A 25,573-nucleotide genomic window follows, 5' to 3' on the forward strand; every position below is an offset into this window, starting at 1 on the left:
CCTCCTGTCACTGCCTTTTTGCCATGCGCCGATGGGATGGTGCGTGGGCAGCTTCTGCAGGGCACCTCAAGGCCTGATGCTGCTGAATGGGGAGTGTAACAATCCACCCGAGGCATGCTGCCAGGTCACACAGCCCCTTCCCGAGGGATGGCGGGGCCAGTGCTCCTGGGCCCTTATCTTGCGTGTCATCCCTCCCAGGGGGAAAAAAGTCTCTGCTGGATAACAGCGAATATTTTTGCCCTTAATAGGGGGCATATTTGTTTACAAAGGCTTAGGAATTATTTTTCTTTCCTACTGGTGGCTTTTCCTTCCCTTTTAAATCCCAGTTAAAACTTCTTTGCAGCTCACTGCCATTCCCTTTATATCCTTGTGTGCTGTGAAAATCATAAATTACACTAGTCTTTCAGAGAGCAGCAGTAGGCTGTTTTGTGGTTGCAAAAGCTAATTACTGGGTTATTGTTTCTAACGGTGCTAATCCAAACTTCATTTTCCTGTTAATTGTCCATCGAGCCAGGCTAGATTGTTTTTATCATCCTGACTGTTGGCAGCACCAGTGGCCGCGAGGTGTAACCAATGCTGCCGTGGTATTCGGAGGGGTGGCGAACCCAGAAAACGCAGCTGCGAAATGAAAGGGCATACTCGTGTGCTCACCCCCGGCCCTTTGGCTGGAGAAGCTGGATCAGCACGCTCCTGTTAAATGACCCTCCAACTGAAAATAAGCAAAGGGCAGTTTGAGAGGATGCTTCTGAGCTGCTGGGGTGCTGGTGCTCGGCGTTTCGAGCTCGCTGGGCTCTCCGGGGCGGTTGGTGCAGACGGGAGCAGCAGCAGGCTGCTGCCTTTGGGCTGTGGGGCTCTCTGGGGGCACCGAGGTTTGGGGGAGGGGAGGGGAGCATGGCACACAGCCCAGTAAGGCTGAAACCCACCATCAGGGCTCAGGCTTAAGCCTTCCTGGGAAGCTCTGAAGGCTTCATCCCTGCAGGGCAGTGATGGGGCTGCGCACACACCTCCTGCGCTGTCCTTGTCCCTGGCCCTGCTCTGACGGCAGCACCTCAGCTTGTGAAGTTTTCGCTTTCCTTTTCTTTCACTTTTTGTCTTAGTTCCAGGGCCTGGCAGCCCTGGGGTGCACCGCAGGGCTCTCCACCACACTCAGTAGTGTGTCTGCACTGTCCCGTGCCCACAGGAGCCTGTGTGTGCTGGGGTGAGCATGGGTGTGCAGGGGACAGGGGCGCGGCGGTTGGTGGCCCTGGCTGGAGGACACACCGTTCCTCACCATGGCCCTCGCTGAGGTGTTTCTCTGCCGGAGAACTTGCTGCCCTAGCAGCACTGAAGAGGAGACGGAGGACATTGCTGGCCCTGTTGAGGCTTTGCCAGTTCTGGGATGTCTACAGAGTGGGTCTCTGCAGCACCCCTCTTGCTTTTGCCCCTGCTCGCCTACTTCCCCGTTCCCCTTGTGCCGCGGTGTCGGGGCTGTGCACACATGCCTCCCTACCCCAGCCCACCCCGACCCCGCTCTGCCCTCTCCCACTGCCTCCTGCAAGGACCCAAACACTTTTTGGCAGAAAAGTAACAAAATAAGAACTCCAGAAGAATTTTGCTCCAAACTTCACTGCGTTGGAGCAGCTTGTTTGCAAGAAGTGTGTGTTTTGACAGCGTTGGCAGTGTCTGAGCGTTGTAGCTTTGGGAAGTGTTGCGAGCAAGCAAAGTAAATACGGTCTGTGGAGGTTTGCAGCAGAAAGGGGAGGAGTAGGTGGTTTTGTTTAAAATACTCCCATTACAGTCAGTTAACCTTTATGTTACCTAAATGAAAATTGTATAAACCTGAAATTTTCGCTGATGGGGTTGCCTAGGAACAGGCGGTTGGTTTTCATAAGACAATGAATACACAGTCACTGATCGGGCTATTAGGCACTGAGACGTTTAGCCGTATTATCCTGCATCCCCGGGTTTGCCTGGGGGAGCTGCCTGCTTGCATGTGGGGCGCACGCCCACCTTTGCCTGCTTGTGCGAGTGATGGAGGGGATGCGGGGGGACACAGCCCTGCTGGGAGCCGACTCTCCTAGTCCTCCCCAACAAGCAGCCCCCCCACGCTCAGGACAGTGGGGCTGGGGGCAGCGGGGCTGTGCATGGCCGTGGCACAGTGTCTGCCAGGAGCACGGTCCCGGCTTGCAGCACCCCTGCTCCCGCTCTGCTCTGGCCAGGCAAAGGCTGGGGAGGGGTGTAAATGCACAGAGAGGATCGAGGAACTGGTTGGAGAAAAAGTTAGAGGCAATAAAGCTCAGACCTCTGGATTCAGCCCAAGACCCTTACCCTTAGACCAGTGATTCTCACTGTGCAAAGTGTACAGGTGGGGCAGATAGCAGCGTGGGGCTTCCCCGCATCCCGTGCAGGGCTGCACTGCAGGCCTGCACGTTTTCCTCTTGCTCAGACCACGAGCTAAGGTGTAGAGCCATAGAAATGGGTTGGGATAACTCTGGTTAGCTCCAAACCAGCTTACCGGCACAGCCGTAGCGCCAGTGCCGAGGGGAGCGTGGGGACAATCTGCTGAGGGAGCAAGTTGGCAGTGCCAGAGCTAGGAAATGTGGAAACGTACCTTATTTCTCCCTTTTCCTATACAAAAAGAGGCTGGGAAGCAGCACCCGGTGGCGTGGCTGGGGGGCCTGGGGGCCTGGCTGTCCTGCTGCCGGCTGGCTGGCGGCGCCGCCTCGCGCAAGGCATCGGTGGGGACCGGCAGTGTGGTTCAAGTGACATTAAGCAGCCTCAAAAGGCAGCAGGAGTAACTGGAAGTGAAAGAATGCAGATCATTTATTAATAGGGTTTACAGAAATTTTCTGCTGGGTAGAAATATTGATTCTTTATTCCTATTTTAAAAGGAGCTTTTTGTAATGATCACCAAGAGTCATTTTCTGTTATCGATTGCAATAGAACTGTGCTGGAGACCTCCCTCCATTCATTTCACTCCCGCGAGTACCATTGAGAGGGAACGCAGCACAGGTTTTCCTTTCAGGAACACGGCAACTTCTTAAATCAGCATTTCTGTCATCTTTCCAGTGGGGTTTTGCTATGTGTGTTTAAAGAGACATACACGTTTGCTCTTTTAAATCCATTTACGCTATTCTTAAAGTTCACCTTTGAGGGGGAGGCGGTATGGGGAGGCAAATGCTAAAAATAAAACTTCCCCCCTTAAGTAGATCAGTTCTGCATTTGACATTTACATGGAATTCATTTGCATCTCATTTGTACATGTTTCTGCTCAATAGGTAGAATGTAAGAAAGCACAACCTAAAGAAGTGATGTTTCCACCAGGGACGAGAGGAAGGGCACGTGGATTACCGTATACCATGGACGCTTTTATGCTAGGGATGGGAATGTTGGGTAAGTGCTGTAGCCACCACACGGCTCCCGGAGCCAGTGGCTCCCGTGTTGTCTCCCTGATTTCTGAACGCTTAAGCCGTAGGGGTGAGCAAATCCCTGCACCTGTGTGGGTGCGAGTCAAAAACTTTAGCAGGGGTGGAGTGGGGAAAATAATCCTGTCTGTGGTAAATGATTAACTCCACACACCCCCTTCCTGGAATATAAAAATTTGCATTTAAATGGATGTTTTAAATAGCCTGTTTTACTCTTACTCGCAAAAATAGAATGATGAAGGATGCAGTGTGTTCATTCTGACTAAAAATGATCTCTCCCCTTTTTTAGAGGAATTGAGTCACACATTATTCCCCTTCTTTTAAAGGTATCTTTGACAGTTCAGCATAGATAATTGAAAATCTTGCCGGTTCTTAAATGGCATGCAAGATGGAGAAAGCAGGGAGATGTGTTACGGTATAGGTCGCAACAATAATTACTAGTTTCAAGGAGATGGAACGGTATTTTAGTCCAGAGTATTGTATCCAGAAAATACTAATTAAATGGGATAAATGATATTTAATGGCAAAATTCTATTTGTGCATGAGGTCTGTTTAGTTATAATGGGTTCTCATTTGTTTCTGCCTAGAGAGTTCTTCTTTCTATATAACGTGACAACCTCTTGATACTCTGTCCTCAGGTTTACTAAGACAAAATGCTGCTAATCTGTTGCCAATGTATTTCTGTAAAACCCCCATATGTTTCAACTTTCTGCTCCCTTTGTACCACTGGACTTTCCCTCAGTTGTCACCCGCTGTGTCCGTAAAGCGTGCCTGAACGGGAGGGTATCTGGAGGTGTTCCCAGGCAGAAATGAGCCTGTCCCTGGTATGTAGCCTCCCCGGGATGCTTTGAATTTTCTGTCCTGGGTCTAGAACGTGGATCTGTGTCTGCACGGAGCGGGCAAGTTGGCAAATCCCTGTCCTGCTGTGGTGGGGTGGGTCGGGTCACCCCGACTGGCTCTGCTCCGGCCGGTCTTGCAACGTGCTCTTACTCGATTGCAAACCAGGGTGACTTGCTCAGAATTAATGATTGATTCATGTTGAAGGCCAGATGCTTCATTATCTGCTCTAGCTGGGTGTTTTTTTTCATCTTCCAAGTTCCTGCTTGCTACAGTGGCACCATGTTAAATAATTAAGTGCTAAACAAGGAAATTGCAACGCACAAGAGCAAAGCTGTCTGGATGGCCATTATAAATCCCCGTTTTCAAAGGCTGCCTGTAAGTGTTGGCTTCAAGGCTGGGAAGGGGGCCGATGGGCAGCAGCTCGGTGGGGAGCCCGTATCCCTCCTTCTCGAGCCCCCGGCAGCTGCTCTCTCACGGTGGGCCCCTGTCCCCACGGGGAGAGGGGCATAATTAACTCATCAGACAATGAGGCGCACAAAGTAACGTACGGCTGAAGGCAGCATCTGCAGTAGCCGAGCGTTTTGCTGAGATCCCAGGAGGCCAGTGTCAGCCCTACCCCGTTCCTCCTTTTAGATGCCTGGCTGGACTGAAACAGAGCGAGCGGGGCTGCTCTGGAAGGATTTTTATACCTGTTTCCATAAGCCCTTGTTCAAGGTCACCTTCTCCAGATGCTGTTCATGGGCAGAGGAGAGAATCGGAGGAACAAATGCACGAGACAACCCAAAGGAAAGAGCAGGGAGCGACTCCCTCCAAAGCTATTAAGGAAGTTGGTCTTTTTCATTAATCACAGCCTCCCCAAGGAGCCTGCAGCAGCCGGGGTCTAAAGGTGCGTAGGCAGCCGCTTCTGTGATGATTTGGTTGATTGGAACAAAATTAAAGTGTTCTTTTGAAGGGATTTTTTGACTCCGAGAGTGTGGGCAGGCTGAGCCTTTTGCCAGGGCTGCTTCTGGGCTGTCATGGGCTCAGTCTGCTGATGGGACACGCGTGATCCCAGGGGAGATCAGGAACATTAATTAGCCACTCTGCATAATGAGCGGACCGGAGCGGTTTGAGTTCCTGTGATCTCTTTCACCCTGGCAGCCCACCTGGCAGGAATTGCTGCTCCCCAGCCCTGTGGATGCTTAAGAACAGGCACTGCGTCCCCCCGTGCAGGCAATGCATGCATCTGCAGTGGAGCGGGGCCCGACAAGCTTGCCATGCACCTCACGTCCGTCACCCGGTCCTGGGGCGCAGACCCAGACCCCAGCACACAGGGGCACACAGGCGCATTGCCCCACAGCTTTTTGCCCTCCGTTCAGGTCTGTACCTGAAAACCTGGGGGAAGAAAAGAGAAAAAAGAAGAAAGCATCCATGGAGCAATGTTGACAGAAGGTTGTCTCCCTCCCCTCCCTTCTGAAGCAGCTCTCTGCATCTGGAACCATGCCGGTGGTCCCAGTGGTGGTGCCGGCTCTGAAGGTGACCACTGCACTGCTTGGTCTGAGCTGGGGCCCCACAGCACTCGTTTCTCGTGGCGATGGCCATCTGAGACTCACTGATGTTTAATACTGAAGTTGGGCTGCTTTTAATTTGCAAACTCCTCCAGAGACAGCAGCGCTGGGCCCATAAGGCTTACCCCTCAGACTGCTCCAATGGTGTGTGATGCTCCAGATCGAAGGTCTCGGACCAGCTGCTCGTATCGCTGCACAGGGCGGAGCGGGGCTCTGCATTACTGCACCTGTTCAATCTAGGTAGGCTGAACTCAGGCATAAAAGAAGCTTGTGCCCTTCAAAGAAGGTCATTCCTTTTTTCCATCAGATTCTGTTTAATACAGTGGCAGCTGCCTGTGAGGCAGGAGGTGGGAAGGGGGCCCCTGCAGCCATCCCGGCCCCCCAGGCTCCTGCAGCAGCACCCGCTGCAGCCGTCACCGGCCAGTGCAGCTGCAGTGGCTTCGGCTGCGCTCTCGTCTCCCCTGCGGGTGCGAGGTGGGTCGGCTCTGTTGGGCCAAGGGAGAAGCTTCTGCAGCCCATGCGTTTCTTCTCCCTCGCTGCTCCCTAGTATGTGCCACCCCCTGCGACTGCCGGGGGTGATTTCTGGTTTGCATTCCCTCATGCCACAGGTGCTGCTGTCAAGGTCACAGCACGTTGCTTTTGGGAAAGACCCTGCACGGTTTTGCTGCAGCATGGGTCTGTGCTTGGGCAGAAGGAGCGTGCCTTTCTTTGCAAAGGACCTGCCATTCCTTGCTCTGAGCAACATGGGGAGACAACAATTTTCTTGCATTTACTGGACCATTTGAATTAATTTTGCAGCAGTCCCCAGGCCCCAATGTGCTCAGTGTTCCCACACATTAACCATGAGCTTTGTCCATCTCAGATCACCGAATTTAGAAATGAAAAGGCATTTCCACGGCCTGGTTCAGTGGTTGTGGACACTTCCCTGCTCGGAGCAGCGAAGCCGTTTCTCCCTGTGGAGGTGCTGGTGGGGCAGAGGGGAGTCAGGAGCCCGGCTCAGGTCTCCTGCCTTTCCAGTAGCCTTGTGCGTGCACAGTGCCAAGCTGCCCGCTCTCCAGGGCCGCAGTTCCCCTGTGCGCAGGGGAAGTAGGGCAGTTTGCCCTGCTCCCCCTTTTGTAGAACACCTGCGATACTCAGGCTTTACCACGGGCCCGCCAGGATGGGCTTTAGCACCAGGAATGCTGTGATGCCCTCAAGTACACTGGGAGTAAGGAGGTCAGCGTAATCTGTTTGTTTTCATCCTGGAAGCAGAGCCTTTGCTTTCCCGCGGCAGACCATCCCCACGCCGAGCGGTGGCTCACGTGCTGCAGTGGGGACAGACTCGGTGGCTGCATCGGTGTTGCCTCCACCAAGAGCGTGGGAGCTGGGAGAGGGGGCCGTCGGGTGGGCAGCGTGGTGCTTCCAGCAGCCGTGGCTCTCGCCTCGCATGCCAGCGCTGCCCAGAGAGCACCCAGCACAGGGCAGGGTCTGCTCCGCTGCGAGGTGGGCTCTGCACGGCTCCAGCGCATGGCTGCAGGCTCCCCCAGCCCGCAGGGTGGGCGCCTTGGACCTGCTGCCGTCCTCTGAGAGGGAGCGGGGTGGAAGTGGCAGTGTGAAAGCAGTTGCAGTTGTTAGTTTTGAGTTCTGCTCCCATGGACAGGAGGGTCTCGCTTCGGCGGAGGTAATCCAGGCAAAACTTTGATTTTTGGTTTAGCGACAAGGGGTAATTAGAGAGATTGATCATTCCCCAGGACTACTGAAGCAAATAATCTGTTTGGTGCCCAATGCAGGATGAGAATGGCATCTAATGGAAATGGTGGGTAGGTCAGCATAGCCATAATTTGGCTTGATGAAGCATCCACATGGGCATGGTGTTAATGCGCTATTGATATTCAGCCAGGCAATTTCCCCTGCGCGGATCGGGCTTTGACTCGTTAGAGCAGAGCTGGGCACTGCAGCAGTAAATGAAGAGGAAAATTGAAGTAATGTTGTATTATAAATTTATGATTTCATCTGCCTGACCTAGAGAGCGTTGAGCGCTGGCAGTGCAGGCGAGAACCCCCCAGGCAGCTCCGCCGGTGCCGCTGCTGTCGGGCACAGCCGGGTTTGGCCAGGACGAGGGGGGCAGCTGCCTGGGCTCTGGAGGCAAATGCACCAGGGCAGGAGGATCGCTGGCCCCACAGAGCATCCCGGGGCAGGGCAAGGGAAGAGATGGCATCCTGCACTGCACTGCCAGCTCCAAAAATACTGTGGGCATGTGGGAAGCTGCCATCCAGCACCATGCCTGGCCGGGGCCATGGGGACCACACCTGCAGCCCCCGCTTCCCGGGGCAGCCGTCAGCACTGCCTGGCACATCGGTCCCCCACGGCCCCAACAGTCATCTGCTTTGGAGTCGTTTGAATCAGAGTAAAACTTATTTTTTTCCACTTGGCAAGGAGAGGGTCTGTGGTCGGATGCCGCAGAGTGATTTTTCATGGTGTAGCTACAGTGGTGTTAATGGCGCTACTTACTTAGCAAACAATCCATTTATCAATATTGTTGTTTTTAAAAAAAAAAAAAGGAAAAAAGGTTTGTAAAGCTTAACTCTGAAAGATCTGATTTAATGACAGAGGTGATTAATTTCTAAGGGAATCCAGCTGTTGAGCTGTGAAATAAATACGCCAAGGGCTAAGCGGTGTGTACATACCACTGAAAGCTGCAGCGTGCTGTCCAGGGATCACAGGGCTGCTTTCCCCTGGCACTGCTTAATCCCGTAATCAAAATTCACCCAAGCATTTTTATCTTACAGTTTTAGATTATGATTAATAGTACTTTATATGTATATATAAATCTAATCAGAAATTGAGGGACTTGCTGCAGCAGAAAAATAGCTGTGTGACGTATGAGTATATTAAGGAATAAGTAAAAGCAGAGAGAGGAGACCCCCCAGAAGAACCACTCAGCTGCTGAACAAGCTCTCGGGGTCCAGCCCAGCGGCCGCTGTCATCACTGCCGAGATTTCCACTGGCTTCAGACGGCATGAGAGCAGACTTTGTGCGATGGTTTCTTGGTCTGGCAAGGTCTTTCCCGGAGCCTATAGGAGTTGGGGCTGGCACTGACAGCGGGAACGTTATGCAGCATTTCTTGCACTGGGATTGCAAAGGGTCATTCCTCTGCTTAAGAAAACTGAGCGGGGAGGTGCTGAGAGTTGAAGTGAGGTTCCAGGTTTAGGAAATCACCTTAGTGATTGTGGCATTGGCATCAGCCGTGCCGGCCATAGCCGGCTGCCACAGTGGCACCAGAGAGGATAGCTATTGTGTATAAGGGCTGGGGAGGGGGGCGCACAGTGTGTGACCCCTTGGCTGCTGCCAGCCCACGCGCCTTTAGGGACCAGCATGACCCCCAGTGCATCCATGAGCCTGCCCAAAGCGTGAAGCCCCCTCCCCTGGCCCGGGTGTCCCCTGTGACCCTGGCAAGGCATGCGTGGGTGACGCGGTGAAAGCCTCGGCAGGCACCGCAGGGCTGGCACCCGGCGGTGGTACCCCTGTCCATCCCGCCCCCGGAGGACTCTGCCACCCAGCCCACACTGCCTCCCGCTCCCAGCTGCTGCACTAGAGCCACTTGGTGCATTTACTCGGGCATCTTTATTAACAAAATGATCTAAAGTGGTGTTTTTTCTCAGAATAAAACTTCAAAAGCTGCCTGAGGTTGGGTGCGTTTCTGCGCATATCTCAGAAATGGCTTTGGGAAGTGGTTCTCATAGCTGGGTTTTACTTTCCTGAAAAATTAAAAGCTCTTTTGACTCTCTGGCTCGTTGCTGTTGCTGCCTCTAACTCTTTGATGTGTTAACTGTTGTCCTTCACACTCCTGGGATAAAGAATTACTACTACCTTAATCTCCAACTGTCAATAGCTCTGAAGCAAAGTACATTCATTGTAAGCTCTCCAAATGTCAGAGCAAACCTGTGTTATGTGTTTAGCCTTAGCATTTGGCATTTACTCTTCCAGCTAACAAGTATGCACAGTCCTTGGACTTCAGATACCAAAGTGCATGTTAATTACCTGAGTGACAGGTCTCATGCACAAAGCCAGGCAGGCAAGTGAGCAGCAAAGCCGGCTGGCTCTAGATGTTTCCATTCAAGATAATAATGAAACCTTTCCACAGTTTTGCATGAGCGGAATAAACCTTGGTTTTTAATACCTTCTGTAAAACCAAGTCACACCCATCCTCCGTGTCATTTTATATTGTATTTTAAAACAAAAAGCCTTCATTAATCTTCAAACTTCTCTCTTTCTCTCTCTCTGTCTCTGATTTTTTGTTTTAATGTTTCTGTGATCAAGGTTACCCGAATTTTGTTGCGACGTATGGCCGAGGATATCCTGGATTTGCTCCAAGTTACAGCTATCAGTTCCCAGGTACGTACGTTTCATTTGAAATTTACTTTTTTTCCCCCTCTTTCCTTCTTTTTTTTTTTCTCCCCCTTTTTTTAAATCCATAGCTGCAAGCTGAGACAGGCAAGTCTGCAGGGAGCATCTCACACAACCACAATTTTTTTTGCTATTTTAAGACAGATATTTATATATACATATTTTAAATACATTTTTACTAGCGTGTAAATTGGTACTGGTTATTTGAAAACAAACTTCTTAAATTAGAACATAAAGCAACAGAGATAATTTAAGAGCTATTACCCTCCCTTTGATGGGTTTTTCCTTTCATATATATTATAGAGATAAACACAGACACACACACACACAGAGGCTCGCACACACGTTCCCAGGCTGTCCTGCGGTAAGTGCATGCTCGTGACGAGTGCAGTCTGGGAGGGAAAAGCCCAACCTTCCTGTCTTCTGTATCGCTTCGTCTCTGTGTCCTTCACAGGAGTAGTTCCTAGCCACGTGCTGGTGGTTTGGTTTGGCTTCGGCGCGGCTTCCCCCCTCTCCGTGGCACGGCTGCTCTGTGCCGCGGGGCACAGTGGGCACCACGACAGCGTGGGGACTGGCACCGTGCAGGACAGAGGGTTTCCTCAACTGTGGTGTTGCTGTGGGCATAGCTTACTACCAGGTGCAGCCCCTGGGTGTGCTGCACGTGGGGTTCACCAGCACGCTGGTCACGGGGGCGACGCACGAGCGGTCCCACCGCCCACTGCCGTGCTGCTCAGGGGTGCAGACAGCGAGGGGAACCCCCCCACTGCGAGCAACAGTAGGTGCGGGAGGGACGGGACAGCAGCTCCTCGGGGAGGAAAACCAAGGAAGGGCCTTGGGGATGGGCGAGGACGTGAGAGGCTCGGCTCTCCTGCGACATGCGTGGGCAAAGGGGCAGCCTTAGTGTTCGGCTCGGGGTCATTAGGGTGACACATGGCGCTGGGGCCATATGTAGTATGAACATCCATAAAACAGTCGGTGTCCTTGGGACGGTAGTTTCTGTGCAGCTGGTTTTTGCAGGACTAATAATACCGAGGGAAACAGTGCGGTTAAGGTTGGCATTTATTTTTTTTCCAGTTTCAATTCACAAGTGCCAAGGCCTCTACCTAAAGCTCATCTGCCTCTTCCACCCCAGCGCTGCAGCCAGGTCTGATGCAGCTGGGGCTGGGGTGACAGCAGAGCTGCCGTGCAGGCAGGGGGTGGGCAGGGGCAGGTGGCACGGCAGTGGGGGGTGACACGGCACCTGCCCCGGTGGGCTGGCCCGGCTGCTCCGGCAGAGCCGTGGGCAGGGTCCGGGCTGGCAGGATTGCCACCAGTGGTTGCGTGCAAGGGGAAGGCTTCAGAAGGCGTTGGTGTGTTGTCTCACACCTCCCTCCCAGGTCCTCACAATCCCTTGTACCAGCTGATTCATATGAAGACAGCTAAATGAGAGACACCTTTGATAAGTTAAATGATGAAAATCGGCAGAGCTTAGATGACTTTAATTATAAAGGTGTCTAAAATGAACACGTGTGCTCACTGACAGCAGAGGTAGCGTTTGACTCTAGCCCCCATATATTTTTATTAAGGGCCCGTTTTTTCAAAACGAGCCTTCCAGCTGTGTGCTGATTGTTGCTGGGTTCTGGCAGAAGAAGATGAGGGTGGGTTGTCCCCATGGAGGAGCGGGCACACCGGGCTGCAGGCACCAGCTGTGAGCAGGGCAGCGAAGGGGAGATGCACAGAGTCCTCCACCGCCTTGCTTGTATCTCCCAGCCCTGAAGCTCTGCCTGGGGTGGTTGCTCCACTCCCACTCAGGTAATTTATTCCTTCACAGCAATCAGAACCGTTAGGAGGCTGTTAGGCAGTTTGGGGACCCTGGTCTCTAGGAGCACGACCCATCCAAGCAGTGCCGGGACCCTCCCTGACAGCAGGGATGGTGCGCGGGGGCTGGCGCCCATCAGCAGCACGGGGTGTCCCTCACTCGGAGTATTGGGGGCAGAGACCCCCGTGCGGCGGGAGCACGGCTCAGGGTGCAGGGGAGCGCATCGAGAGCGGGTCAGGGCTTGAGGACGGGACATGCCAGCAGCCGCTGCTGCTGCCGGAGCGGCAATGGAAGCAAGTGCCACGCAGACGGCTGCGTCGTGCCGTGTCTCTGCTGCCGGCATAGCTCTCACCACTCTGCGCTCGCGCCTCCATCAGCCCTGGCAAGGAACCAAGCAGGCAGCCTGATGGGCCAGCCGTGGGCAGGGTGTTTAGTGCTGCAGGACGAATAGTGTAAGCACATAGTCCTGCTCTGCAAAAGCACCCAGACCCCCCAGCCCTTCCCCTCCCGTGTTCTGACACTTGCAGGAGCGCCCATGGGGCCAGCGGTAGGGCTGTGGCTTGGAAGCGTGAGGTAGGAGCATGTGCGAACCCGATGGAGAGAAATCTGAAATCTGCTTTTTAAAGTTGCGATGCCCAAATGCTCAATGTCATGATTTTAAAAGAAAAATACGTGGCCGTTTTCTGCAGGAGCATTCCAGGCAGCGTGCCTGAGAGCTTCCTCTGCCTCCTGGCTCCGCGGTTGCTAAACGGCGGTGTTGTTACAACCACACCGGTGTGTACATATCAGCGTACATATAGATGGAGTACATGCGGATACAGCGCTGTGTTCCTGTGGCTCGCTGCAGAGACCTGGCCGCACGTTTCCCTGCGGTGCAGCAGTGTCGTGGAGCCTGTTCTCTGCAGTGAACCAGCCCGGCAGCACAGGCTGGAGACGGGGCCAGTCACAGAATGGTTTAGGCTGGAAAAGACCTTTAAAGTCATCGACTCCGAGAGGGTGTCATTGCGGAGCTGCACTGCTGGCAGCCACGGTCTCACAGGGCTCTGCGCTGCGGTGCCTTGGCGTTACTCCGGTTGCTCCGCGGGTTGTGCCACCTATTTACCCTTTTAATAATAAAAAACCACCAACAAACCAAATTGAAAGGCCGTCTGAATTGAACTGTCCTGTTGGTATTTACTGTTGTCCAAGCGAAAAGAGGCCACAAATGTCATGATGCACTTGTTTGCATGGCGGTTTCTGCCCGGGGCGCGCCGGCTGCCGGGGCCACTGCTGTGTCCCCGGGACGGGCTCTCTCCCACATCCTCTGCTCTTGCCTGTCAGCACGGGACGGCCCCTTGCTCCACGGGCGAGACACATGCAATCACTTTGGCAACTGCTCTATCTTCTCCTATCATGTTATTTTTTTCCTCTAGGCTTTTATAACTCAGTACATAGACTTTTTTTTTTTATTGCAATCACTCCCTTTCTGTGTCTTTTTTTTTTTTTTTTTTTTTTTAATTTCTGGGACTTATCTTTTCAGTTTAATCTATTAATTTCTGTTCTTATTTCACTTTGCAGACTATTTGCCGATTTCACAAGACATAATTTTTATCAACTAGTTCTTAAAGATGCATAACAAATTAATCGGGGTTTACTACAGTGCTAATGAGAGAGAGAGAGACAGAAAAAGCCTGGGTGGTCCATGTTTAATATCAATGTCCACTGAAAAATTGCTGCTCTTACTGGCTGGTTTGATTGACTGGACTTTTTATTTTATTTTTACTTTTTTAAAGGCTCCATATCCTCACTGCTTTGAGTTTGCTTTTTATTTTTTTATTTTTTTAATTTTTTTTTCCTCTGCTTTGTTATGAGTTTTTAATGCCCACTTGGAATGTAACTCACAAGGATTGGGGTTAGGGGCGTTATGAAGGCATGACTTCTCACAAACTTTTTAGAAATAATTTTATCAAGGAAGCAAAAATGGCAATTGGGTCTCACAAGCAGCCCCAGAGAGAGATGTTGGTGCTTTTTAACATGGAGATGTTCAGCAGCAGCACAAATCATAATCAGGGTGGAGCGAGACGAGCGTCTCTGATCACTAGGATCATTAGCAGCGCAGGGTTTAATTACTCAAAACAAGTGCCCTGCATCCGCGTGTGCAACCCTGTGGCGCTGGTGGCTGCGGGCGCAGCAGACCCACGCGTCTGCCCCCGTTGCGTCCACTTTGGGCTGGTGGCTCCTGCTGGAGCTGCCATAATGGTGCAGGGGCCGTGGCTGGGAGCCACCAAAGAGGGTCTTGGGCGGGTACTGCCCCTCGGCAGTGACCCTTGCCCCAGGCTCCCAGCCACTCACCGCCCCCGCTCCTGCAGCTGGCGATGCTTGCGCATACTCCGTGCGGTCGCTTCTGCTTCCAGACTTTGCTTGCTAATCATGGGCAAATTACTTCAATTTTGGCAAGAGGGATTGCGCTTTCCCCTGCTAGCTTAAGCCGTATCACGCCTCTTGGTCTCCACCCAAATCGCAGAAGCCAACCTGTGCGATAATGGCTCCATCCATTGGCTTCTTTTTTAACAAGACCAGATTCTGGACTTTTGGGTAGAAAACACATATCGTATTTAAATTCTGGTTTTCTTGAAAGTGTTTCTACCCATTTTATAAGTTTGTGAGAAGTAAATTGCATGCTTACAGTAGAACTGTAATGCATTTTAATGTTTGTTAATCCACTTGTTTAAAATGTCAGTGTCAAAGGCTCTACGATACACGGCTATGCTGTTCATTTCATTAAAGATGCTTGATGTAATAATTGGTTAGTTTTCTTTTTACTTTTCTGCAGGCAATAGCTTTTTTTAATCTGTATGGCTTCTTATTATTTTGTTTGGGGTTTTTTGCTATGAATTGCTTTGCTTTTGTGAACTTGTCTTAGTGTGCATGATTTGCAAACATTTCAGCTATTGTGAATTTTCTCATTTTTTGTAAATAGTCCATCTGTGCTCTTCTTTTTTTCTTTTTTATGACTTTTTTCCTGTAAGTAACTGAGGTAGAAAATAATAATAAATTGTTTACAATGGATATGCTGTGTTGCTGCTCTCTTAGCTTGCAGTTTTAATATTTTGGTTTGGATGCACCAAATAACCAGTACCAATGACCGTTTAATAAAAGAATAAAACAACCATCACTCAAAGCGTGCGACCCAGTGTTTGAAGAACCTGCAGATGGACAGTTACATACGAGGTGTGTTTACCGCAAAAATTAAAACCAAAAAAGACAACAGTGCACTTGTAACTGGGGGGAGAGGAGCGGCTTGGTGTTGCAATGGCAGCGCTGCCAGTGGTCTGACCTTCCACCCCTGTGGTCAGTGTGATCTGCACCGGGCACGGAGGTTTAAGCATCAGACCCATAAGTGTTTAGAAACCCTTGTTGCAAACTCTCCAGCACTAATGTGCAGAAATCTGTTCCTGCTGTTTGGAAATTGCAAGGAACACCAGGTAACTCTTGTCCCTGACAGGGTCAGCAGCCAGGGCACCCGGTGCAGAGCCCACAGGGGGACGGTGCCGCTGGCCGTACCTGCGGGGCTGGGGTGTTGCCGTCACTGTGTTTATCTCAGCTCTGCTTTCTTCCATCATTACCTGGATGTTTGGGGATTGTCAAAGTTGCTTAGAAGCCTTCAGCTCAGGAATTTAATATATTTTTTTTTAATTAAGGGTTTGTTTGCTTGTATGTTTGTTAAGGCTTATTAAAACCTTTGTATGTGGGGAGAGGTGGGAAAAACAAATGTGTTCACACACTTTTCAGAGCTCAAGGAAATACACTTGCTTATTGATAATAGCGCTGCATAGTCCGTGAAGCTCCAGGGTCATGCTCCTGCAGTGTCTGGTGCTGGGAAAATGCAGCACAAGATCAGTTCGAAATCTAAATTGATGCTTTTTTTATTACGAGAGCATGTAAGACAACTTTCTGTTAATCTGTAGAGCTTAATGTAGTTTCTTTCCCCTTACCAGTCACAAACCATTGACTTGTCGGCCACCGGTGCTGGCAGGAAGGTACTCGCGTGTAGGAGTGACTCGTGGTGCTTGCCTGGTAGGTCTGATGGTTCTTTTCTGCGTCAGGAGAAGGAGCTGGTACCAAAGACCCTAGGGTAATGGCTGCAGTGACGACATTCTTGAGGCTTCTTTTTCGTAGTGTGTGAGAGAAGGAGGCGAGGTAAGGAGGTTCCCTGGTCTGCTGGTCAGGATGCCTGGCAGCACTGGGTTGCAGGTCGTGTTGCTGCCGCAGGTCTCGCTCCTGGTTAAGGACCTTCGGGGGAGCGTGGTGGGAATGGGGGGAGCAGGAGGGGGGTGTAGCTTCAGCATACTGCAAAGTCGACCATTGCGTCGGTGGCAAGGCGTGCTGGCACAGAGCAATGCCCACGCTTGGGAGTGCAGCTTTACCGTGCTACGTGGGGGTCGGTGCATTCCGCGCGCTGAAGCAGCACGAACCAGGCCCCCACACCGGACCCGAGCTGTGAATGCTGACACCAGCGCCATGTGCGTGGTGTTGCAGTGACCCCGAGCCACCTCCCCGTGATCCACTGCGGTGGTGGGAAGCAGAGATGCTGCCTACACGTGGCTGCTTTAGCGGTAGGGAGTAATGAAGTCAGTACTAATAAGGGTCAACTCTGTAAAACGCTCTTTTAAAGCAGTTACACGAGTCTAAGGCTTGTATAACATCTAGTAATGGGAGCAAAGTTTGTCTGGTCATGATACCTTGATGATCGAACTTAACATTAAGAAAGAAGGAGAAATTGCTGGCAGCTGCAAAATAGGGGGAGGAAATATAAAATATATTTTAAATTGTCTATTCAGTTAGTTGAGCCTTGTAACAGCAAGAGATGTGGAACGAAGCTGGACCTGTTTCTCACTCCTTTGTGTGACCCTTCCTTAACTGCTTAAAATCTGCTCTAATTGTCCCTGCACTGCATGCTTTTTTTTCCACCTAAAACACATTACTGCATCTGCATGGCATAAAATGGTTTACAAAGTGCATTTGAAATCTGCTAGAAGCACCTTAATTACCACTCTCCAAATCTCTCCATTTCAGCCTCCGTTGGTGAAAACAAAGGCTATAGACTGGACCTGTTTTAAAATTAAGATGTTGGGGGGTTTGTGCTGGCAGAGGGCAGGCTGAAGAGGGACTGTTCGATTGCAGGTGCATCCCCGGATTGAGGAGCAGATGGAACTGCAGATAGCAAACTGAGAAATTAATACAGCAAAGCCCATAAATTTCCAGCCAGAACATACTCCTTCAAGTTCTGCTTAGGTGACAGTAGCTTTTGTTTTGGCACAGGAAAAAATGGCATCTAGAGCTGTTTGCTGAGTCCGAGCACAGCTTAAGCACCTTTGCCTCTTGGGCATGTTTTTTCTGAGAAGAGTTGCATTTTTTTAACATTGCAAAGAATTGCATAAAATTCCTTTTTTACCTCCTGTTTCCCTCACCCCTTAAAATAATTTCCCGGATATTAAATTTAAGGAGAGGTTTCCAGGAGATAAGCTGTTGATCTCGGTCAGTGGTCCAGCTCCCGGCAGCAGCAGCAGAGCATGGCCAGGAGAGATGCTCCTGTCCCCTTCCCTGCCCCATCACCTCTGTGCCAATGAGGCTGCTCTGGAGGCTTTCCTGGGCAGCAGGTCTGGCCAAGGACCAAAACTGCACAGATCCTTCACTAGATTTTTCTCTGCCAATACCTTGAAGAACTGCTTGGGCATCTTGAACATTGAACTTAAATGCCAAGTGTCCTATTCTCAGCTGCTCACTGACCAACGCGTGGAGTTTGAGACGGGCTTTAAAATTCAAGGTCGTTGCCCTGAAAATGAGTGATCATAAAGGGACAGGGAGGAGGGGGGGAAAAAAAGAAAAAACCCCAAACCTACCAGTCTGTCTGGAGCTCTTTGCATTATGGGGTGATGCTGCAGGAACAGAGCTCTGGAGCGATGGTTTCTGCTGCGAACAAGCCACAGCTGCAGCAATGGGGAAGTGTGATGAGAGTAATTCTTCACAGGAGTAAAGAGGCGTAACACAAACACGCATGTATGGAAAAGAACATGGGTAACCCTGTAGAAAGAAGAATGTGATCTGGTAACGCCAGTTGTGCTATAAGGAATTCTACGTGTCCGCGTTAGATGGAGCGAGGGACATGATGGCTAGCCTGCTTTTATGCCTTATGCCTCTGTAGGTAACAATTTTTAGCTGTAAAGCAGTTAAAAATTGAGAGCTGGGGGTTGCAAAGAATTTGAAGTGATTAGTCTCCTCAGAGCATAGAATCTTCAAATGTGCATGTTTTTCAATCACACTTAGTGGGATTTCAAGATGATAAGTAAGTAGCTTCCCAGTCCTGCTTTGCCCAGAAGCAGTAGCATGTAGTTGCTGCAGCGATGCCCTCAAGGTTTTTGGGCTCAGCACCACCAGCCTCTCATCTGACCCTTTTCATAACGCAGGTTATGGGGTAGGTGGTGGCAGCTCCGCCGGCAGGGCTGGGGGGGTCACCAGCTGCCGCACGTGCTGAGCCGCAGGGTCCCTGCGAGGGGGACATTCACTCGTGACTCCCCACATACAGGTCATAAAGAATTTCCTGCTCTCTGATAACCTTGTCCTCTGATTAATTATCTTCTCTTTTTACATAGTCGCCTCTTGCCTGCGTTGAACTTTTCCAGCTTCAGCCTCCAGACTTAAGTTCTTTTTCTGCCTTTGTTCATCACCAAGGATCTGTCTTTTAATAATACTTACCCAAAGTTTAGCTCATTCATAAAAATTGAAGCAGGCAGTTTAACCAAATAGCTCATTTTCTGTACCATCGAGGCAGCTGAAATGAGGCTTGAAGCAAATCAGTGCCACTTTGCTGAACTTTAAATCCGTGCCTTGACACGGTTCCCTGACCTGCCCCTGTTCATCCAGCAGCAGGTGAGTGAGCCGCGGAGCTGCCGTGCTGCGCCACCGCTCCAGTGCCAGGAGTCCACAGGTGTGTGTCCCTGCAGTGGGCGTTGCATTTATACTTACCTTGTCTGTTAAGAATCGATGGTAAATGTTTGGCTTTGGGCTTTAAAGTGAGAAATGCTTTCATCAGAGCAATCAACTTAGTATTAAACAGAATTGCTTGCTTTTAGGGAGCTGTTTGGTTGAGATTCTCTTTCATCCGCGTCAGCTGCATTCACTTGAAGCTCGTAATTCTCTGTGTTTCACCAGTTACTAAATTAGGGAGACTCCAGATCCCATACTGAGTAGGAGTGTTGGCTGGTGGGGGGTATAGTTTTCACAGGACACATTTGAGAAGTGCAGCGGATGCCTTGAAGCTGCTGTGGGATGTCAAGTTTGTAAGCAGAGTAAGTAACTGCATCAGCCACCAGCTTTTGCTTTTTGGTTTGTGGGGTTTTTTTTTAATAAACAGTTTTCTTAGAATAAACTGTTTGCCTTTGAGAAGTTTCCCAGTTTTGTGTACGGTGTAATAACTGCAGAAGGGTTATTACACTTGAAACGACACAGAATGATGATTTGGAGACAAACAACGCTTTGTCTCACTGATGCATAAAGTAATTACTGGGCAAAAGTGCATTGTTCTCATTTTAAAAACTGTGGCCAGAGAGTGGTAAACAGCTGAAAAATGGGTCGTTTACTGTACATAAAGTGGAAGTGCCAAATTTTAAATTAACTATATTTGGGTTTTACTGTTTTGTTGAAATTCCAAAGCAGAAATATTTGTTCATAGTAACATCCATCTGCAAACACGCACCCAGTGTGAAGCACGTTACGGGTGTCTGACGTTCAGAATTCTACAAAATCTTGCCACGCACGGTACATTTTAAGCAGCTTGTGCCTCGGATAACGCAGTGGGCTGCTTAATGAGCTTTCCATTATGTGTGATGTGCAGGATCTGAAGTTCGCTAATTTTCTGACCTGGTGAAATAGATTTTAATGAGTTTGATGTAACACAGCGCATAAAGACAAAGGGAAACGCTTAATGGAGCTGTCACGAGAAAGGGCTCTGAGGGGGCTTGGAGATGCTAGAAGTGTTACTAGAAGTGATCCAAAGCTTAGGAAAACTCCCCGTTTCCAGGTATGCCTGCCCGGCACCTGGCATGGTGCCCTCTGCCCGCTGCTGTGCGGGCAAGCCGGGGTCACTGCTGGGAGCCACGGGGCGAGGGACTCGTAACAGGGAGCCTGGTACAGTCCGCAATCCAGTCCCAAAGAGTTAATTGCTGCTAAACCCTGGTAACAAGTTGTGAATGGTTTGGTAGAATCCCCATCTTTTGGCAGTTCTAGGTACAGCCTGGTTTCTCTGGGTGTGTATTCTTCTCTAAATATTGAGCATTTAGTTATTGATCTAAAGCTTGAAATGGTAGCAGAGGCGGGGGGGGTTCTCATTCTTGTTTCCTTATAGAAAGGGAGGGAGAATCTGAGACAGAGGGGCCTGAAAAATGAAGGTTTTAAACATAAAGGGATTGTTTGGGGATGGAGCTTTCCCTTGTGGGTGCTCCCCATTAAAGACTACATTTTTGTCCAGTAAATTGGACCCACGCCTGCCTGCCTTCAGGAGAAAAAAAAAAAAAAAAAAAAAGCCACCAGGCTCTTCTGCTTCATGGTTTTGAGTCTCTGATACTTTTGAAATGAAGCCTAAAGATCCTACAAAGAGGATAACACTGCCTAATGGAAAGAGTAATGCAAGCGAGAACCCATTTGAAATGACAGCTGTGAGCCTCGCGAAGCTTTTCTGTGCTGATCAAAGCTGCTGGTAACGTTGTTTGAAAAGAGGATATCAGTTTCCCCCTCTCCTTTCCCCACTCAACCTGGGGATGATTTTATATTCCAGACTTTGCACTTTTTTCCTGGGAGATCAAGTGAACCTCCTAAATGGCTGGTGTTCAGGTCGGCAGGGTGGGGAGCACCATTGGTGTGGGAGGCGAGGTGTGGGGGGGACAGGGGGATGCAGCCTGGGTGCTCGGTGCCCCATGTGTGTGGGACCCCCAGAACGCCCTGCGCCGCAACGCAGTGACTTGGCGAGACAGAGCCACAGTATTCAGCTCCTCTGCTGATGTGTGCAAGTGCTCCAAACAACCCACAAACGGAGAGGAGGGATTTGCTTGCTAGGTGCAGTTTTATGATGGCTTTTCTTTTATTCTCCATGCCTGTCCCATAATTTTGGTTGTTTTCTGAAGTCAAGTGCTGGAGTTGGGTGATGATCTGAGTATCTCAGCTTCCGTTTTAGTTCTTGTTTTAAATCCTCGTGCTTATTGCTCATGCCCAAACATCAGACCTCATGTGCCCCCAGCGCTTTAGCCATTAGAAGCAGAGAAAATTCTTTGCATGATATTTTTTGGTGTAAGAACGAATTTCATTATCTTTGCGGCTTCTTTTTAGTTGGATTGCTATCGTCTGGCTGTTTGTAGAGGAGAGGGTCTTGTGTCCTTTGGGGATGCAAGGTGTTTGGGTTCTGCAGGGGCTGAGTGGGTCTGAAGCAGTCGGTGATTTCTGATACCAGCACCCTGGGCTGCACGCGAGGGGGTCCTGGCAGCGGTGTGGAGGAAGGGCATGTGGAATGGTTCTCGTGTTTTTCACTTGCTCCTGGTTGCCTTGCAGCCAGCTCTGGCTGGGGTAAAGGAGAAACCGGTGGTTTGAGAAGGGAACAGTCCCACCGGAGCGGGAGCTGGAGCAGGCAGAGACCGGCGGAGGGAGCGTGCCCTGTGCCCCGCGGGAGCCCCTTGCGTGCCCCGGGAGGACTGGCCCTGCTCAGGCAACATCGCTCTCGCCAGATTTGTTCAAAAGGCCCCTGCAAGATCCACTAAGTCCTGGGCTCTCAGTGTTCTCTACTGGGTGAGGCAACGTGTGAGGCGGGGGGGCAAAGCCAGCCCATCTGTCCCGGGCACCGGCCGCCTCTCACACCCCTCTCGCCATCACTCATTTGTGCCTGGGAGAAGGCAGTTGCTTGCAGCCAGCCGTGGGCTAAATCCATGACCTTAGGGCACAGCATTTAAAAACAGATGTGTCCATCTTCCCTCGCACGAGGCTGCTTTGGTATTTAAAGCAAAACTATTGATGCAGGAAGCAAAAAAATTTATCTGTGAAAAATTGAACTCTAAATGCTGGCTTTAGCTCGTTCAGAGCAATAAGAGAGCATGAAATTGCTGTGAATCCTCAGGGCTTTCCTGGACAGTGCCCGAGCCCATTGCAAAACATTTATTGTAAAATATCTTCTAATTGCAATGCCCTAAAGTGGGCACTTTTGTCCTTGTGAGCAGCTTCGGTATCTTGTTTTCTCTAGGCAATTATAAGCAGCGGATACACAAAGAAGGACAGGGATCATTCCAGCAGGAATCGGAGCACCTTAAACAAACACGATGAATTAATTGATCTCTCCCTCCACCCCTTTTGATTTTCCAGTTGACTTCAGGAAGCAGAGGGCTGGGAGGGAGTGGGGCTGGCACCGGCTGTGCTCCCTGCCTGGGTGGCGGTGGGACCCAGAGCACGCTGTGGTCAATGCTCCCCTTGACTTCCAGGTGCTCTGGTCTGGGCACCCATTCCTGGCACCCAGTGATCTCCAGCGTGCCTGGTAAAAAAGAGTCAGGAGTGTGCAAGCCCCTCAGCAGCTGGCAAAGAGCGTGCTGATAGACCACAGCCCTCCGTGGCCGCAGGGGGACCCCCAGGGCCAGTGGTCCTGCACCCCCAAAGGCACTGCTCTGGCTCCTGGAGAAGTCTACACTTCCCCGGTGTTGCTCGGGGGAATCGGTGCTGGCACATCACATGCCGGGCTCTGCTGCTAACACATCTGCTTGGCCCCTGCTCCCGCCCCCGGGGTGTCCTCAGCGCCGGGGTCCCCATCAGGCAGGAGTGCACCCACCTCTGCCGCTGCCTGGGGAGCAGCACCCGGGAAGGTGCCGCTGGGACTCGGCGGCTGCGTTTTTCCCCGTTTCAAGTGCTGAGGCCGGGGAAGGGAAGGTGTGCAGGCATGAACAGGTTCCTTCTGGGGGCCTGGGAATCAGCAAAACTGCGTGCTGATGCTTCCCTCTTTCCTAAAGAGCTGCAGACACCTCAGCACTCCAGTTCTGATGCAATGGTGTGACAACACGAGCAGAAGGGCGGTAGAGGCAAAGTTTCTTGCGGTACACAAAACAGGTTCGGTACCAATTCCTGTGTCACCGTAGTGCCATCCTTTGAAGTCTTCACCAGTGTAGAAGTTTGTAAAAAGCGGGAGGGAATAATATGGCGTGACCAAGTGCTTAAACAACGCCACAGGGATGGCACGGGGCAGCTCCAGAGGTCAGTGCTGGAGCTTGAGCCCAGACCCTGCCGGAGCCCGGCTGCACCCTTGGCTGTCTGCAAATGTCTTGCTCAAGTCACTTTGCTTCTTTGTGCCTCGTTTTCTCCCACCTGCTGCTGGTCACTGCTGAGAGGCTCGGGAGCAAGCCACCACCTAAGCCCAACAGTAAGTTAGCGCAGCCATGAGTCGTCGCCCGGCCCCGCAGCCTGGTGACCGGGATGTTTGTTTTCAGCTGAAGGAGCTGATTAATGCAGTGCCTGACAAATGTAATTTCAGCGTGGGGGATTGATTCCTTTCAGTACGTTGGATTGATTTAGGGATCCTCCAGTGATGGAGCCGGCCCGTGAGTCTGTATTGGGAAGCAGGTTTTTGCCAATCTTGATAATCAATCCCTGTGTCCGTCCCGTGCCCCTGGCCAGCCGCGGCGCTCCGGGTGCAGCATGAGCAGCCGATCACACTTGAGTTGTTTGAAGTGCCATGTCACGCAGATGCTTTTATCTCAGAACTGGGATAATAGCTTTCTTTGGGGGCAGAGGGATTAATTTTTCACACATCTGTCTGCTGGAATGCAATAACGGGTCCTTTGTTCAGGCTCTTTCTGTGGAGTGCCTTCTCCACCCTTGTTATTTCATTCTTCTTTTGCATGGCAAAACTTTTTGTCCTGCATTTCAAATAGATACTGAGTGTCCCTGGCAGCTGAACAAGAGAAACAAACTTTCTGGCCCTGTTTTTTATGCTGTTTTCAGGGGATGCTTGGTGATTTGAAGGGTATTTGATTGGGTTTGGCAGAGGCATTTTATTCCATGGAAAATCCACAGCTCCTCTGATCCCTTATGGATGGTTTAGGGAGCCCCTGGAGCCTCCACATGAGAGCTTTGCTGGTGGTCAGCTGGTGCGGGACGTGCCATGGGAACGCTGAGGACACTGCTCTCGGGCTGTGCGCCGTGGTGGGCAGGGAGCGGAGGAGGAGAGGCTGGAGGGATGGTGCCAGCTCTGCCCCTGCACAGCGCACAGCGGGAGGGCTCGAGGCTTGGCTGGGCACAGCTCCCCGTGAAAACGAAGCCCCAGAGCCTCAGCCTGTGTCCTGCAGGTGCTGTCCCTGCTGCTTGGAGGTTGCTTTGACCCTGACGCCAGGGTCTTCTCACTCCAGCAGCAGCGTACCTAAATGTACATGAGGGCACCCGCCCAGGGTGGATGGCTTCGTCACTACCGAAAGGGAATTCAGCCCTTGGATGTTTGGTTATAATGTGCCGCAGTCTGGCTGCGCTTCCTCCCGCGTCCCCCTCCACAGAGGCTGTAGCGGTTCATCCACAGACTGAGGCCAAACAGATTCCCATGGGCACCTAGAGCTGGGTTTGCTCCATGGCGTGGGGGCTCTGCGCACGGGGGGCGGCAGTAGGCAGCAGCCTGGGCTACCTGTGCGCATGTTTACCTATACTATTTCTTTTTCCCCCCAACAGCCCTATTGCCATATTTAAATGCAAGTATGTCTTTTTTTGATTGATGTTTTAAGTAGCTTCAAGTCACTGTAGCTTAGTTGTTCTCTGCTCCTTTCCCCCTGGTAGATAACCTGTAGCCGAGACGATAGTGCTAGAGCTAGCGGGCTTGTAGTCTGCTGATTTCTCTGGGTCTCGCTCTCTCTGTTCCTCTACTTGCTGCTCTCTTCTTCTGTTGCCTCAGTTGTTTTTCTGTGGTTCCTCAGCATTGCAAAGCAGCTGTGATCAAAGTCAGTCCCCAGCAGTGACAGCCCCGGGGGAGCTCCCCGGAGACCAGGAACCTCTGAGAGTTTGGTTGACTTGGCAGCAAGGGGGTGCGGGGTGATCGCCTGGGCCTTGCCATTGCCCTCTTAAAATATGTATTTTTAAAATCAGAGCCTCTGGCAGATCTTTTGAATATTAATTAAGTCAAGAAACTAAATCTGCCATCTTGCTAGCAGCATTTCATTCATCTGTAAGGGCCCGGTCCCCCCGTAGCAGGGTGTACGTCTTAGAGCTCTGTGATCTGTGGCTGGTTTGCTTTCAGGAGCTTTTCTTTTTTTTCTTTCTTTCTTTTTTAAATTATGTTCCAGTGAATTTTTTTCTGCTTGATCCCAGCAAATCTGTGATCTTGACATGAGGACCTCCTCATATTTTCCATTACTGCCGTGTCTGTAGATCAGCACGTTATTATCACTTGCAAATAAGCAAAGAGGAGCATTCCCTGGTGGCTGTGCGGAGCGCTCGACCCTCGCCCTTGGGGGTATGGAGGCAGAGGGCTGCAGGCTCGGCTGCCCCGGCAGCTTGGCTTCTGCGGCACGGCCACCTCCTCATCTGTCAGGGGGAATTGGGCCCCCTTTGTGCTG

At 51.0% G+C, this 25,573-nt stretch overlaps 1 protein-coding gene across 10 annotated transcripts in view; it reads left to right on the top strand.

Annotated features, from left to right (window-relative positions):
• Window positions 1-25,573, top strand: part of MSI2 (musashi RNA binding protein 2) — a 255,804-nt gene that overhangs the window by 202,660 nt on the left and 27,571 nt on the right. For 9 of the 10 annotated variants that reach the window (XM_056327735.1, XM_056327727.1, XM_056327753.1 and 6 more), the window contains 2 exons: window positions 3,258-3,372; window positions 10,091-10,165. In XM_056327735.1, the coding sequence (XP_056183710.1) occupies window positions 3,258-3,372; window positions 10,091-10,165 (190 nt within the window). Of the gene's footprint in view, window positions 1-3,257; window positions 3,373-10,090; window positions 10,166-13,532; window positions 15,024-25,573 lie in introns of those variants that run through there. The other variant, XM_056327807.1, reaches the window with a different exon arrangement.

The sequence above is a fragment of the Falco biarmicus genome, chromosome 1 (assembly GCF_023638135.1).
Source record: "Falco biarmicus isolate bFalBia1 chromosome 1, bFalBia1.pri, whole genome shotgun sequence".
In the NCBI taxonomy this organism is placed as follows: Eukaryota; Metazoa; Chordata; class Aves; order Falconiformes; family Falconidae; genus Falco; species Falco biarmicus.